At 45.8% G+C, this 14,507-nt stretch overlaps 3 protein-coding genes across 3 annotated transcripts; 1 reads left to right on the top strand and 2 right to left on the bottom strand.

The window, feature by feature from the left end:
- Positions 1 to 718: 718 nt before the first annotated feature.
- Positions 719 to 1,538, bottom strand: N7496_004490 (MARVEL domain-containing protein; the record flags this gene model as incomplete). Its single annotated transcript, XM_056697421.1, has 4 exons — positions 719 to 905; positions 997 to 1,131; positions 1,229 to 1,329; positions 1,395 to 1,538. The coding sequence occupies 4 exons, from the start codon at positions 1,536 to 1,538 to the stop codon at positions 719 to 721; spliced, it is 567 nt and encodes a 188-aa protein (XP_056559633.1).
- Positions 1,539 to 4,372: 2,834 nt separating this feature from the next.
- N7496_004489 (GFA family protein) lies at positions 4,373 to 4,841 on the top strand (the record flags this gene model as incomplete). Its single annotated transcript, XM_056697420.1, has 2 exons — positions 4,373 to 4,447; positions 4,521 to 4,841. 2 exons carry the CDS (start codon positions 4,373 to 4,375, stop codon positions 4,839 to 4,841), a joined length of 396 nt encoding a protein of 131 aa, XP_056559632.1.
- Positions 4,842 to 9,456: 4,615 nt separating this feature from the next.
- Positions 9,457 to 11,592, bottom strand: N7496_004488 (uncharacterized protein; the record flags this gene model as incomplete). Its single annotated transcript, XM_056697419.1, has 5 exons — positions 9,457 to 9,674; positions 9,728 to 9,878; positions 9,930 to 10,265; positions 10,333 to 10,735; positions 10,793 to 11,592. The coding sequence occupies 5 exons, from the start codon at positions 11,590 to 11,592 to the stop codon at positions 9,457 to 9,459; spliced, it is 1,908 nt and encodes a 635-aa protein (XP_056559631.1).
- Between the last annotated feature and the right edge of the window lie 2,915 nt (positions 11,593 to 14,507).

Here is a 14,507-nt window from a genome sequence, read left to right as displayed (position 1 = left end):
TAATTAGTACTATAGACATTTAGAGATACTTCCTAGTAGATCGCATTTGACGAAAAATGATTATAGTTATTCGCCTTTAACCACCATCGACCGTAAGGGCTGGATAGCGACGGCAAATAACAGAACAATCTATATCCGACGGAAAAATCACTACGGTAAAAGACGGAGAAGGCTCTCCACCCATAACTTGTTGATAAGAGTTGGGGAGAGATAATTCCCTGAGTTCCATCGTCTTAATTTGCCCTCTTACAGACTGCAAGTATAACCGCATGCTACGCGATTGTTCTAGGATAAGAGCAATCCTATTCATTGCTAGGGTAATTTTTACTTTTTAAGTGCCTCTGAAAATCAGAGCTTACTAGCAGAACTCACTGAATTACGCACTGGTTACCCAGCAGACTAATAACTAGTTAGCGTTTGCCTTATATGCGGCGAGTAGTTAGTTAATCTCGGTTTCAAATTCAGCAGTCAAACTTGGTCATTTTAATGTACCTGAAGAATTACACTTATCCTTAGCGTGACTGATACACCCATATTGTGTAAAGCTCGCAAAAAGCAAGGCAAGCACGAAGAAATGACACGATTATTTTTTCACCTGTGGAATCACGATCAAGGAAGCAAAAATCCGTGACACCAGAAGGCCTACTCCGCATAGAGATATATCGTTCGGCTGTACAGTTCGAAGGCCGCGCGTGAAAGGTGATGGAAATGGCCGCCATCAAACTTGGGTGTGTTCACCATTCAATCCTGGCACAGTCTCGGCGGGGGCTGTAGTAGTTCCGTTATTCGCGCCACGACCGAAAGAACTGGGTTTCTCCGGGTGGTTAATAGTATGACCCGTAGGATGCCGGCCGTCGAAATAAATATTAAGGGTTTCCAAACATAGGCCACAGAACGTCCAGAAGCTTTGGAGAAAATGAGCATGTGTGATAAATATTTAGGAAGAAAGGGAGGAAGAGGGGGGGGGGGTTCGTTCTGGTGACAGTGACAACTTACAAAGACAGAAAGGTAAACGCTTGGATGGCATTCCTCCGCCTGCAACTGGTGCTTAGGTCCCAAATCCAGTAAGTACACCCGGCGTCATCAAGGAAGTCATCGGTTTGGGCAACAAAAATGAATGCCGATAACCATCTACAGAGTGTTCAGGGTCATCAGCTTCAGTTAATCCAAATGGTAGTAACTTGTCGTCAACTATAGTGGGGCTATGAGGAGGAAGGGTCCGATATACAGTGCATAGAAGACTATGTCTAGCGGAATCATATAACCACGGTTGCGATTCATGCATGCCGTGAACAGGGAGGGAATATAAAATGCCGTGGTGAGGACCGCCTATACAAGGAGTGTCAGTGTTACCTATGTAGCAAGAGAGTATCAATAAAGATTCAAATGCTTACAATGACTAGGGTGAAGATGGCCCGATAGCCCTTCAGGTGATCGACCACCCAGGCGCTAAGGCCCAAAGTAATTACTGCACAGATCCATAGGAGCAGGCGAACTGAAAACAAAAACGGCCGAATACAGTCAGCGTGCTTGGTCATGTTTGAAAATCCTGGACTCTGTAGTCTAAGGCGATGAAGTTGCCACAGGGAAAGGATTTGTTTTAAAAGCCCACGCTCTCAGATGAGAATGCCAAAGTCAATGACGCTGCCGAGAAGCCTATACCCGGGATAATCTAAGTAAACCTACTTTCAAGTTCCAGCTGTCAGGCATGGGCAGCTGATAGTTGAAATTCTGGTTCACCCCGCATTAACCAGGCTCAGCGTAGTCTAGCCGGCCGATAGATCGCCTCCGGTAATAGAGACACTCGAGGACTGTCTTTGGCTAACCGAATTAAAGAATATTACTACTGGATTTCACACCTCAAGGGACTAAATATGTTTCTCTTCGATCTACTCCTAAAACGACCATCATACAAGTGAGGGGCGATCATCCGGGAAACTTGCCATCCATGGGGGATTAGTACGCAGTCGGCATGATACACGCATTATACTTAAAACACTACAGTATTTCTTTGAAGAAGTTGACGGATACAATGATATCGCTAATTTTACCTTCTTTCTTGGCTAATTTTCATTAACCTCAGTGCGAACGTATGATCTATCGGGAGGATAATCAAATTTTCTTTCTGGTGGCGGATTGCTACCGATGGCCCGCAGCGATCAATTACGGTAGGAAAATAATCAATGAGCCTCATGAGCTCCGATCATCGTGATCCAGAGGCTTTTGGCCTATCAATAAGCTCTAGTGGCCTATAAAGCTCTTGACTTTAACTATAGGCTTTTGCTCTGTGGACCGGTCGAGATCTCCATTTCATTCTTCTGATCACTGTAGGTGAGAGTCCGTGATGGCGACGACTCGCGCCACCCCCACCCGGTTGTTTCGCTACAGGTATCTAAATAAGGCAATTATTGTACTTCCTCTCCTCGGGCTTTATAATGATACTGGTTAAACTAGCGTTGTCCCTAAGCATTATCATTGGTTATTTCTACTCGTGGTATTTCAAACCCAAATCGGGTCTTCTAGGTCGACCCATCTTGTAGAATTAAGAAGATCATTAGGCGACACATATAGTGGCACTCAATTCAGCTAACTTCGGGTACCAAATACTAGCGATTTCATTTATCTCTTTCCTTGACAGTCGAGAATCTACATTCGTTATTTTGAACTGGAACCCCCCCCCCTATCTCTGCTCTTCGCTATCCACTTCGCCTCTGGCCCGACGCATCGTGCAAGTCATCATTAGGCACTGGCACTGGCACTTTGATTTTCACAACCTTACCAAATGCGCCTAATGGATATACAACAGAAGACGTACAATGCTCGCCACCTAACCCAAGCGTGCGTCTTACGGTGAATATGAGTGAGGACGTACAGAAATCACAGTACAAAGTCCAAAGGCGATGCAGAGCTGTCTCGCGCGAATGAGCGTTCCGAATTTCAATTGTACCTAATGTTTGTAAAACATTCAGGCAGCATCTTTACCCAACATAGGGATCCCCTTTTTAGGAGGAAGCTACCGAGCACTGCTCAACGGAGATGGGGCATTTGCTGCATTTGGCCTGTTTCAAATCAACAACACCGATATCCAACACACGTTAAAGAGCCCCACTACTTCACTTTTATAAGGCCGAAATGAGTCGCCAAAAGAAGCATCGGTATATAATCTCAATCAATTCTTCAGTTTCAATAAAGCGAGCAGTTGCAATACTCAAGCAAAGGCTCTTATCCTCGTTGACTGGGGCGAGGATACCCAAAATATTCCTTTTTACACACTCCAGACGCCAATCACAAGGTTGATGTTATTTTCACCATTGAGAGCTCGGCAGACACACCGACAGAATGGTCTAATGGTACTAGCATGGTGGCGACATATCACGGGAATAGCAACTCTTCAAAAATTGCGAATGGAACTGCGTTTCTCGGTTCCAGATCAGAACACCTTTATCAACCTAGATTTAAACGGGCGACCCCCCTTTTTTGGCTGTTATTGTTTTAATAGTAGGAGTAACCCTCCACCTCCTGTGATGATTTACATTCCAAATAACTCATATATATTTTTGTCGAATATCTCGACTTTGACATTTGAACTCGACGACACTCAACAGGCCAAAGTGGTACTGAATGGATACAACCTGGTTACCATGGGAAACTCTCCAGGATGGGGTATCCGCATTGGTTGCGCGATCATTAGTCGTAGCTTACATTGAACTAAAACGTCGGTGCCAAGTGCATGTGTGGACTGTTTCAGCCAATATTGTTGGAACGGCACGGTGGATTCGACCACCCCGAGGATTTATGAATCGCGTCAAAAGATACAAATAAGCACATTTGTTAGTAAGATACATCGTACCAGATAAAATTGTCGATTCCACTCTGACGCTCTGAAATAATCAGCCCTGTTGTTCCCCATATCCCTGCGCGCTTCGGCCAATGTCTGTTTCTTGCTAGTTACTCGATCATGTACCGAGAATGTTCCTCTTACAAGTAGCTTATGTGTGCAACAATAATCCGGATTCCGTGACTTCCTACGTATTTAATTGTTGGAAAGTACGTGTCATGGCTGGTCGATCACATGAGGTCAGGCTAGCGGCTCTTTGAGAGCGGTGGCCCATGGACGGCCTTGCAACCCTGATTGAGGACTTAGCCACTTGAGGGGCTAGACCAAAATGCAGAGCCTAGAATAGCCGAGTTCCCAGATCTAATCCGAGGGCGGACCTCAACACATAGATAATTAATGGTGGTGGAGTCGACGACGTCATCATCGGTGACCGCGGGAGAAGAGTCGGATTTTCCACCTGTCTATATTTGAATGTGTCAGCAGATACTTTTATGTAAATCTATCTCCAAGAATCATTTACCCGCTATATCCACCATGTTGACCGGTTCGTGTCTTTGCACTGCGAACAAGTACACAATCACAAATGAGGATGCTACTGCATTCAGGAAGGTGAAGAACACATACGTCCAAACGACCGTGGGCGAGGTTTCTTTCTTCATCTACTTATTTGGCTTTCTTCTAGATAATATGCCACTGTGCTCGCTGCCGCAAGATCAGTGGTGAACACACTACCACTAACCTTATCGTGCCGAAGACGAGCTTCAAATTAACGAGCGTCTCGAAGTGGCACTCTCTGATTCCGGGTCTATCAAAGAGCACCAGCATCTTCAACGCTGTCCTGCCAGGTGATAAACATGGGCATATCTGTTTCTGCAGCCATTGTGGGTCGGTGCTCTATCGCGAATCTGAAATGCAAGGATTGCGCGGCCTGATGTTTGTGCCAGTGGGCACTCTTGATGATATTGACTCAGTCAGCGACTTAAGAAAGGAAGAGTGGTACTGAGTGTTAGTCAGTATTTAATGACATCTCGTTGGAAATCAATTTGATTTGAATCTTCCAGAGAGCGAGTGTTAAGGGAATCATCATTTAGCCTTGATTATCAGAGGAGCGACCGCCTTCTCGGAATCCTCTAACCTACTCAGCGCCCCTATGAGCACACCCATACAGCCTGCCGATTTTATAATTGACTAAATAAGCACAAAGAGCTGTTTTAGAAGCCTCTTACATAGCATTAAAGTATAGGCCAGAATTCCCACGGAGACTAACGCGATAGGAGACCATGCGTATAAGCCCACATTAGCTAGAATGGATAGTTCCGCCTCATTCAAGAAGATACCCGGATGATCTAGCTCGGGTAAAGTCTCGGCTTGGGCCCAGTATACAGGAGCAAGAGTTCAAGAGTCAATTCCCTAGCGCCTCCATAGATAGCCAGTGTTGTATCCTCGAGGAATGAAAGGCGTTTTAAACCGGTTGTTTAATGTAAATCCAATTCGGTTCTGTAACTGCTTAAACTCGCTGGCGTATAAAAGGGCCAATATGCGACATCAGTCGTGCCTTTCTACTTAACGTAAAAGAGCGTTAAGAGCTCGGATCCATTAACACTGTAGTATTCGGATATAAAGGTCGGCGGACTTAAAGGACGGCCTACGTATGGAAATTTGTATACTCGATAGATGTCGAGTCTGTTAGAGCCAAATTTGGCTGCTATTAGCACCTGGCCGGTAGGTCAAAATTCACTCATATAGCCATCCTAGGACTAGGTAACTAACATAAATATCCCTATCTAAAAGTGTCTGCATATTATCTTGGCACTTAGTACTTCCCCCGCTGGGCCGAATATATCGGCGAATAACTATAGCGCTTATTACTACCAAATCTAAGGCTCTATTACAGAGCCGAAGACATTAGTTCGTTTATAATAGAGTCAGTTACGCTATTATCTAAGAAATATATCGTTCAATGAAATGAAATTCGCATCGTGCTAAACTGAAAATTCGAAGTCCTTAGTGAAGGCATTCTTTTTGCCTCCTAAGCGCTAGAATATACGCCTGTCTTACTATATTTGTGGTGATCTAAGAGAAAATCTCGGAATGGCAGATGCAGAAGTCTAATGAGTGCGCATTAAGATGCCCCTATATACTACCTTCTCTTGACTCAATCAACTTCCGGATCTTGATATAGCGTGGTCTGAGAAGTCGCGTTTAGTATGGTGTTTGCGGATGGGTAGGGCGGGACTTACGTTATTGAGAAAATTGATGTGACCCGGGAGTACTGAGTTTCGTTTGAAAATATTCACTCTTGGGAGCCAATGAGTAGATAATTTACACCGAGGAAAGAGGTCTGTGTGCCTGCACCAACAAAGCCTTGGGCTTGGGCATGTTAGGCATGGCAGCATGGTTACATAACGGATAATTCTTCCCCACTTTTCGTGACTTTGTCCTTACTTCCTTTCCCTCCCATTCTTAACTGTAAGTCCAGACTGCGGCTCCGTCCCTTTTCCGGGGTTTCTATTATTGATAAAGTCGTCATTAACATCATTGGGTTTCAAGATGCGACCCCCTTGGAAGTCTGACAGTTGTGATACATGCCGAAAAAGGAAGGTCAAGGTAAATTAACGCCTCGATTGCAATTTTGCCATTATTGACATCTGCATATAGTGTGACGGGGCATATCCGGTCTGCCGCAAATGCTCCAAGTCTTCGTATAATTGTCAGCGTCGCTATCAAGAGGGCCCATTGGTGCATATTCCTCCAAGGGAATCACCTGTCTTCCCTGTAATACGTGAGGGTGAAATTCGGTCTCCACATCACTTCGTTTTCAAAGTGGAAAGCGTTCCAAAATCTCCGTCGCAGGGCTACCTGTACCAAACCCAATTTCTGTCGTCTTTTTTGACAGAGTTCATGCCATCACACTCTACCAGACGTCAAAAATTTTCTTACTTCGAAGGTTTACCTGGACATGATGGCAAAAACGCTTACATCAATATCGGCTCTGTTGCACTTAGCCTAATCTATTTGGGCCAAATTCACCGCGACAAGTACTTGATATACTTGATTCTGCAATACTACCAGCTGCTGCTTAAGACGACCTTTACAGACGCGACTCAAAATCCCACAGAAAATTTTATTATTGGCGCGGCGATTCTTAGCATGCATGAGGAATGTGGTTAAAGTCCCGGCGTTGAAATTAACTCCTAATAACCGATGATCAGGTTTACAACCCACTGAAAGAATCATCATGGTCTATCCATGTGCGTGCTGCGTGTAAATTTATTACTACTCATGGACTCGAAAAATCCCCTATTGACTTGAACCTATTATGCTTTGTTCGAACCCTAGGGGTAAGTGATGTCTTCACATGCTTTGCACCCTAATGCTTACAACTTAATAGTTCTATGATGGCATAGGTCGTCGAGAAGCCACATTTCCGCAAACCCCTCAATGGGACAATATCATTACAAAGAATGAACGGCTGAATATTGTCCTCGCTCTACCTCAGCTAGAGTGGGCATATGACAAAGTCGAGCAGAAGGCCTCTGCAGGACATCTATTCCTTACCCAGTTCACAAAAACACACTCCCAACTTCGATTGTGGTATCTTGAATTTTTGTTTGGTCAGGGCTCTTGCTGTTTCAAAACACGAGCAGCTAAGCCCGGCGAATTGTCTTTCGTCGCAGACCATCCCGAGTTGAAAGATATATTCACGGACGCCATTGTGTTTTCGGACCGATACATCTGTCAACCTCTTCTACTTTGCTGGACAGGCTTTTTTGTGTTAAATTACGAGGCTTTCAAATTCATGAGAAAGTTGAAGACCACAATCGGGTATTCTGCAGATTCACTTTCATCATCGCTCCCCCAACATCGATGTCCATTTGTCGAACAAGAACTCAACCTGACTGGTTGGTCGGGCTCTTTGGGTCAGGGGCTGGATGCAGAAATTTTGAGAGTCGAGAAGTACAGCGAAGTCTTTGCAGAGCGAATTTGCCAGGCAATAGTCTACGCAGACAAGCACACTAATGCTTCCGCAATGAACATGATGCTCATAAGCCCACTATGAATTCTGCAACAGTATTACTTGAACAAGAAAGATCAACGGCGTTCTTTGTGGTACCAGTGCGCTCTGGAAGCCATCCCACCTAAAAAAAAGGGGGCTCAGTTCGCTTCTTACGAGACTTTCGATTCCGCAGTATCAGGCACTTGGCAACGGCACTTGTTAATCAGAACTTGCGAATTTATACAAACGTAGGTCAGAGATTGGCAGAATGTGCAGCAGCGGTTCGAGTTCCTGTGGTATTATAATGCAGTGACCCCCAGGATGTAGTTTCCGGACAATTCTACTCAGGTGACATTTGGCGATCAAATATTCTTCCATAGCGGTTAATTGTTCAAAATCACTAGGATAGTGCTAGCAGAACACTACCATCAGCGATGTTTGGATTGTGCTGAATGTAATCTTTTGCCACATATTGGTCAAAAGCTGCTTCGACATCTTTTTCCACATAGAAGATCGAAGCAAATCTCTCCATTGATGCTTGCAGTTCGTGTTGGCTGAGGTGGGTATGTGTTTTCGATGGGCAGTCAAAGGTTTCGATATGACTGGTATTGATTCCTTTAATCCTCTCATCGAAGGCGGTCACTCCTCTGCTAAGTAGGCAGCTCAGAAGACTGCCAACGAGAATAAATTTCGAGATCATGTTGACTGACTTAATTGATAGAAAAGTTGTTTCAGTCTACAGAGACGTAGTTCGCATAGCCTCTTTATATATTCCATGTTTTCTATGGATTAATAGATGGAAAGGCCGATGTGGGCGGAGCCGATGTGGACTGGTGGGGGCAGAAGATGGAGCGTGCCCGCAAATTTCCAGACCTATTAATTTAGCTTCACGATATCGGAGCTGCGGGGGTGGCTTCCCCGCAATCTAAGCCCGAGTAGCTTGTGGGGTGTAGAGTGCTTGCGATTATTTCATTTATCGGATAAACAAGATTATCTCTGATTACTTTAGGATAAATGGGTTCTTACCCCAGTAAGCGAGCCATTGACCCATCATCTAGGAATAAAACCATTGGGAAGTAAGGGGGAGGAGTGTATGAAACTACGGACAATAACACGTCTAATATCTGGAATAAAATTTGGTTACTTTCTAGCTTATTATTTATTTCCGATCCTTCCGTGGGCTACCCTGCAATCGCTTTTTGTCTCTGCCCCCCAGGTCTCTTGAGCTACTTTCCCATCCCAAATGAATCCTTAAGGTTGATTACATTTCTTCAGAGTTAGCAAGCGCAGTTTATACTTGTAGGTAGAGATATCTAGTCTCTTGAAAAGTTCAGCCCCCTCCCTCGTACGAATGAATCTACAGTGGAAAAAGAAAGAGGACGAGCAGCCTCGTCACCGAAGAAACATCTTCAAATGCCAACCAAAATGGAGCTATTAACTAAAAAATGCAGCAACTACAAAAGCGATGTTCACGCATGAGAAATATTTGCGAGCCAGAAATCAAGAGAAGGTGATCAACTATCGATCGAAGTCCACCGAAATGAGACCCACTTACATCAAGAGAAAGCCCTACTGTCAGCTACAACAACCCAGTGTAGGTTTAGAGGTCTACACCTCTATTTCAAACAGCACCGGCCATGCGAGATTCCTTCTTCTCACCTCGTAGCTGCTGGATGTCCACCAGTGGCGGGAGTACAACATTCCGACGAAGCACATATTTATTCACCCAATAAATTGGCTCCCGCATGCCACGAGCGACTTGCTTGCGCGTAGGGACGCTAAAGACAGCATCCAGCTCTTCTAAGGTGAGTTCTTTGGTTTCCGGAAAGATGAGAAGAGCTACCAGATCAGTACACATGGTGGAAAGACGTATTGCCGGATGAAACACTCACTGAGTAACCATAGTATTGCGCACCAGGCGGCGTACCAGCCAAAGGCACCCTGAGGTTTGAAAGCTTTAACCAGTGCCGGCCAGGTAAACGAAAGAATAAAATTGAACGCCCAGAGAACCGTGGTTGCAGAAGCCATGCCGACATCACGAACCTAGTGCGTATCAATCCCGAAGTTCATTGTGAAGATTACTGTCAGACTAACCTGGATTGGGAAGGATTCTGCAGAGTATGAGAATGGTACCGGGCCCATGCCCGGGGAGTAGAATACTTCGTAAAGATACATTCCCGTCGTGATCATCGCTGTTCGTTTCGTGCTGTGTTCTGGTAGGAAGAACGACATGCCAGTCCACAGAAGAGTGACACAAAGGAAGGGGAAAGTAACTAGAAGTAGAAAACGCCTTCCAAATGTATCAATAGTAAAGAATGCTGGTAGGGCAAATACCCAATTCAAAATGCCTGTCCCCATGGAGAAAAGCAGAGCCTGAGGGTGGGTATAGCCGCTTTCAACGAAGATTGTGGTGGAATAGTAGGCAATGACCTGGATTTTCGATATCCGATCGTTAGTGTAACTATTTCTGGAGTAGCGATATTCAATATAGACTCACGTTGACACCGCAGAACTGCTGGCCAAACATAATCATCCAAGTAGCCATAGTGGCCCGGCGGTTTCGTGGAACGGAGAACAGTTCGGCAAGCTTAGTGAAAAAGTTCTTGCCTTTGTTGATTCTACGTTCTATCTCGACACCAACATAGGTGTAGAAAAGATCTCTACAAGCCTCAAGTTCAGTGTTGCGGATGCGGCGGAACGATCGATAAGCTTTCGGGACTTTGTGGTTCTGGATTAACCATCGTGGAGACTCTGGACAAAAGAATACCTGTGCCATTACAAAAACAGGTGGGACAAAGCTTGATCCAAGCATGACACGCCAGCCAATGTCTGGGCCCAACGAATAGAACGCGACGCCCATTATATTGCCGATCATGATGCCGAATGCGGTCCACACCTGCCTGATTCTCGGTGTCAGTGTTCAATTTGACAATGGTAGTTAAGATCCTGCTGCATACCATTGCATGACAAGAGCGCCCCTGATGGGTGCTGGAGCGCACTCGGCCGCATAAACAGGAATAGTACTTGACTTTGCTCCAATGCCCAGTCCTAGGACAAACCGAGCTGCAAACAGCTGGCCCCAGGAATATGTAAAGGCCTCCCATATAGACGCCCAGGCCGCAAAGAAACAGGAGATAAAGATGGTTCCGCGGCGAGCAAAGAAATAGTTCAAAGGCTCGTTGAGCCAGCAGCCTATCAGGGCGCAGGCAAGGTACGGAGCACCCACAACAAGGCCTTCAATCCAAGTGGCGTTACTCAGTTTGTCAATGCCCAGCTGCGTTGGGTAGAAGGCTACTGCGCCGTTATTGACAGACTCATCCATGCCCTGGGTTGCTGCACCCATTGCACACATAACCGTGAGCCAGTAAAGCATCCATGGCTGGTTCCACTTGTGTGACTTCTCGCGCTCGAGGATGGCGATATCTTCGTTCGATAATTCTTCGATCTCGTGGAACCTCAGGGGCGATTGTGCAACTAGTGCCCCTTTTTTCATCATCTCAAGCTTTTCCATCAAGTCATGATCACGGCAGAACTTTTCCACGTCCTGGAAGAGCTTAGCCTTGGGGATCCCTGCCAGGGGATTCTCGAACTTCCCGCTAATCGTCTCCTTCTCGTCAAAGTCAAAGATGCCTCGCGTGGTATCTTCCTGATGTCCATCCTCCGCCCACTCGTACTTCTCATCATAGGGGATGGATTTCTTGACGACCCGGTCTCCATTGGAGTCAAATTTTGATTCGTGGTTCTTACCCTCGTCCATGTTGTGCAATCTGGCTGTCTTTTACAGCGTTTGCCGATGAAAGTCGTGAGAGAAGGAGGGGAACAGGTAAAATTGAGACTTTCAGACACTATAGACCTGGGGAATGCTAACCTTAGATGCAAAGATCGCGGGGAAGGACGTAATGGTTTGATAGTGACGTGTAGCCTGACGTTGGGGCCGTCCACCTGGCCCGTGGATTGGTTCACGCTCTGACTCGTGCGGTCTTTGCTCGTTCATTCGCTACTTCTCGTTTCCAGGTTGAGCGACGCGCTACGGTAGATTGTGCCCACTTTCAGTTCATTATTGGTCTTGCTCCTGATGCGGAAGCACATGTATCAAAGAGCTGTCAGCTGGCGTCATGGATCCACCCGATCGGACATTTAAGCTTTGATAGTGACTCTGCCCTTTCCAGCCACCCGCGTTCGGGTGCATCCTGTCGGGCAATCCATCATATGAGAGTGGTTTTAAGTGCGAGACAGTGACAGGGCTTGGTAATACAACAACGCTCTCTACGCCGACAGATTGCGTTTAGACATGTGTTGTACCAATCCAAGCCCGACTCCATCAAGGCAAAAATAACAAGAATAATAACCCTAGATGGTTAGGATCAGTGGCAAAATGTTGAAATGCGAGGGGCGCGTGGACTTGTGGGGGGCCTAAGAAAACAGGGAATCTTCCAAGAAAGAATGGCGGAGAAGTTGGGGAAACGGGGGCCGAGGCCTCCAATCAAGCAATCACCACGACTACTACGTAATGGACCGCATACCTGGCATGGTACAACTACCAGATTCCTTTCAAGAAGGTCCAGGTCTATGTCGAAGAGAAGAGTATTCAATGGGTTCAAATCGGTAATAGGTAGCGCTGAAGTTTTCATTGTTTAAATTGCCCCATGTGTGATAAGACTATCTCGTTCTTTTCTTATTCCTCCTTATTCGATTTGCAGCATTTGCCATCACACATTAAGTAGAGAAAGTCCATAATTCTGGGTGCTTTTCCCCCGCCTCTATAAAATTTGCCTTCTTTTATAAATTATCTTTCAATTGGCAAGTATCTGTACTTCTATGACACCACATAGGAAAATCACAGTCCCATTGCTCGAGCTATCAGTCATAAAACACCATCTCGCCATTTGAATTCCCATGATTGTATGGGTAAGAATTTAGTAACAAGAACCTGATCTGTCAAAGAGGAGATTTACCTCTAAATAGACCCTCATAGATGGCCTGTTGTCATAGTCCTTCCGAGGGACAGCCTCATGTGTAGAGGTAATGGAATCTGGGGGGCCACGAGCGCTAACGCCAACGCTAACACGATCTTCCAGGGAACATCGGGGTAGGTAGTCAGTGGTAAGGTGTGCAATATCCGGTCGGCCTTTCCACACATCAGAGGCAGAGGCTCCTTCTCCGAGCTATATTTTGATTCCTTTTTCGATCTCTCTGAATGCTGATGATGCACCTTTCTCAACGCTAGGGACCTGAGTTGTCTCCAGGCTTGAGGTATTCTCTAGGTAACGTCATCCCGGCAGACCTAAATAATCAGGTTGCCATAAAGAGCCATTTAGAGCTCTTTGAGCTTCCTTGTGAACCAGTTCAAGGAATCTAGTCACTAGTCAGCCTGAAACAGGAGTAATCCGGTAATCAGGTACAGAGGACTAACCTAACCACCTCACAACCCATAGTTATAAAGTCAATATATTTGTCAGCGTTCAAAGCCTTGCATTCTCTGACATTGGCCGAGGAAAATAAGAAATGTGAAAGTAGTACCGCTACCACCAGAAATCAAAACAACCTTATCAAACCTCATGAATTTAGACACCTAGCCGTAGCCCCCATCACTGGAGCAATGAAGGGCTTTTTCAGGGCTTTCCGGGGTAGCTTTAGCGAGGTCGCTTGTGAAGCCGTCATACTCGCGGTTAGGGAACTCGGTTAAGCTGTTCGAGACTAGTGTAAAGGGGTGAGTCTCAATCAAACCAATAGAGGGTATCCACGGAAAGGCGTGCGATCCAGGGGGACAGGAGGTGAACCTTGGATATGGCTAGGGACTGCTTAATACCCTAGTGGATTTCGATTTTCCAAGTGTTGATTGTTTTGAGAGGAGGCCCATAAAGTTTGGGGATTGATAAAATGAACCCCCCCCCCGATATAATGACCCCTCCTGCCTGATAATGCCTGAATTCTCAGGCACAGAGGCACCAAGGCAAACAACTTTTTTTCTGCCAAAAGTTCTCCTGCCACTCTCTCTCCGCCTAAATTCTGCCACCCTTTCTGCGACCCTTTCTGCTCATAACCCACCATCACCCTGCCACTTTAGTGTCTGCAGTTTACCTTTCTGGTTTACGTAGTAAATCCACCATATAATCTACCGTTAAATGCACGTTTTGACAGAGAAATCCGCATTGAAATTATACAAATCTAATCACCTTCCTTAGTAATACAACTAGTCCTGGTTGTCTTGCTACGTAGGCCTGGTAGATCTTGTAGATCTCCTGGTTGCCCTAGTGATGGTGGCAGAATCCTCTGCCAGAACTCCGAATCCTCCGTATCTTCCGAATCCTCTGGCGAAGAGGTACTACGCCCACCACGCCTACGCCTACTACGCCTACGTCTACTATGCCTACCCCCATCATGGTTACTACTAAAGAAAGATTAGTAGTGGTTGCGGAGGACTTGGTGGTAGTGGTGGATCTTGGGGGTGGGCGGTGAGGGCGGTGAGAGCAGGGGCGTGGAAAAATGTTTTTCCATAAGCAAACAAGACAAAATATTTGCCTTGGTGCCTTGGTACCGGAGAATTCAGGCATTTTCAGGCAGGGGGGGGTCATTTTATCAATCCTCTAAAGTTTTATCTTCCCATCAGTCTCATCAATAGAGTCCTAACCAAAATAATCACGCAGTCCAATCTGGCTATCCTCCAAATTT

The sequence above is a fragment of the Penicillium cataractarum genome (genome assembly GCF_028827025.1).
Source record: "Penicillium cataractarum strain IBT 29864 chromosome Unknown utg000002l, whole genome shotgun sequence".
Classification (NCBI taxonomy): domain Eukaryota; kingdom Fungi; phylum Ascomycota; class Eurotiomycetes; order Eurotiales; family Aspergillaceae; genus Penicillium; species Penicillium cataractarum.
Note: the sequence above shows the minus strand (reverse complement) of the source record. Positions and strands in the feature narration are given on the sequence as shown.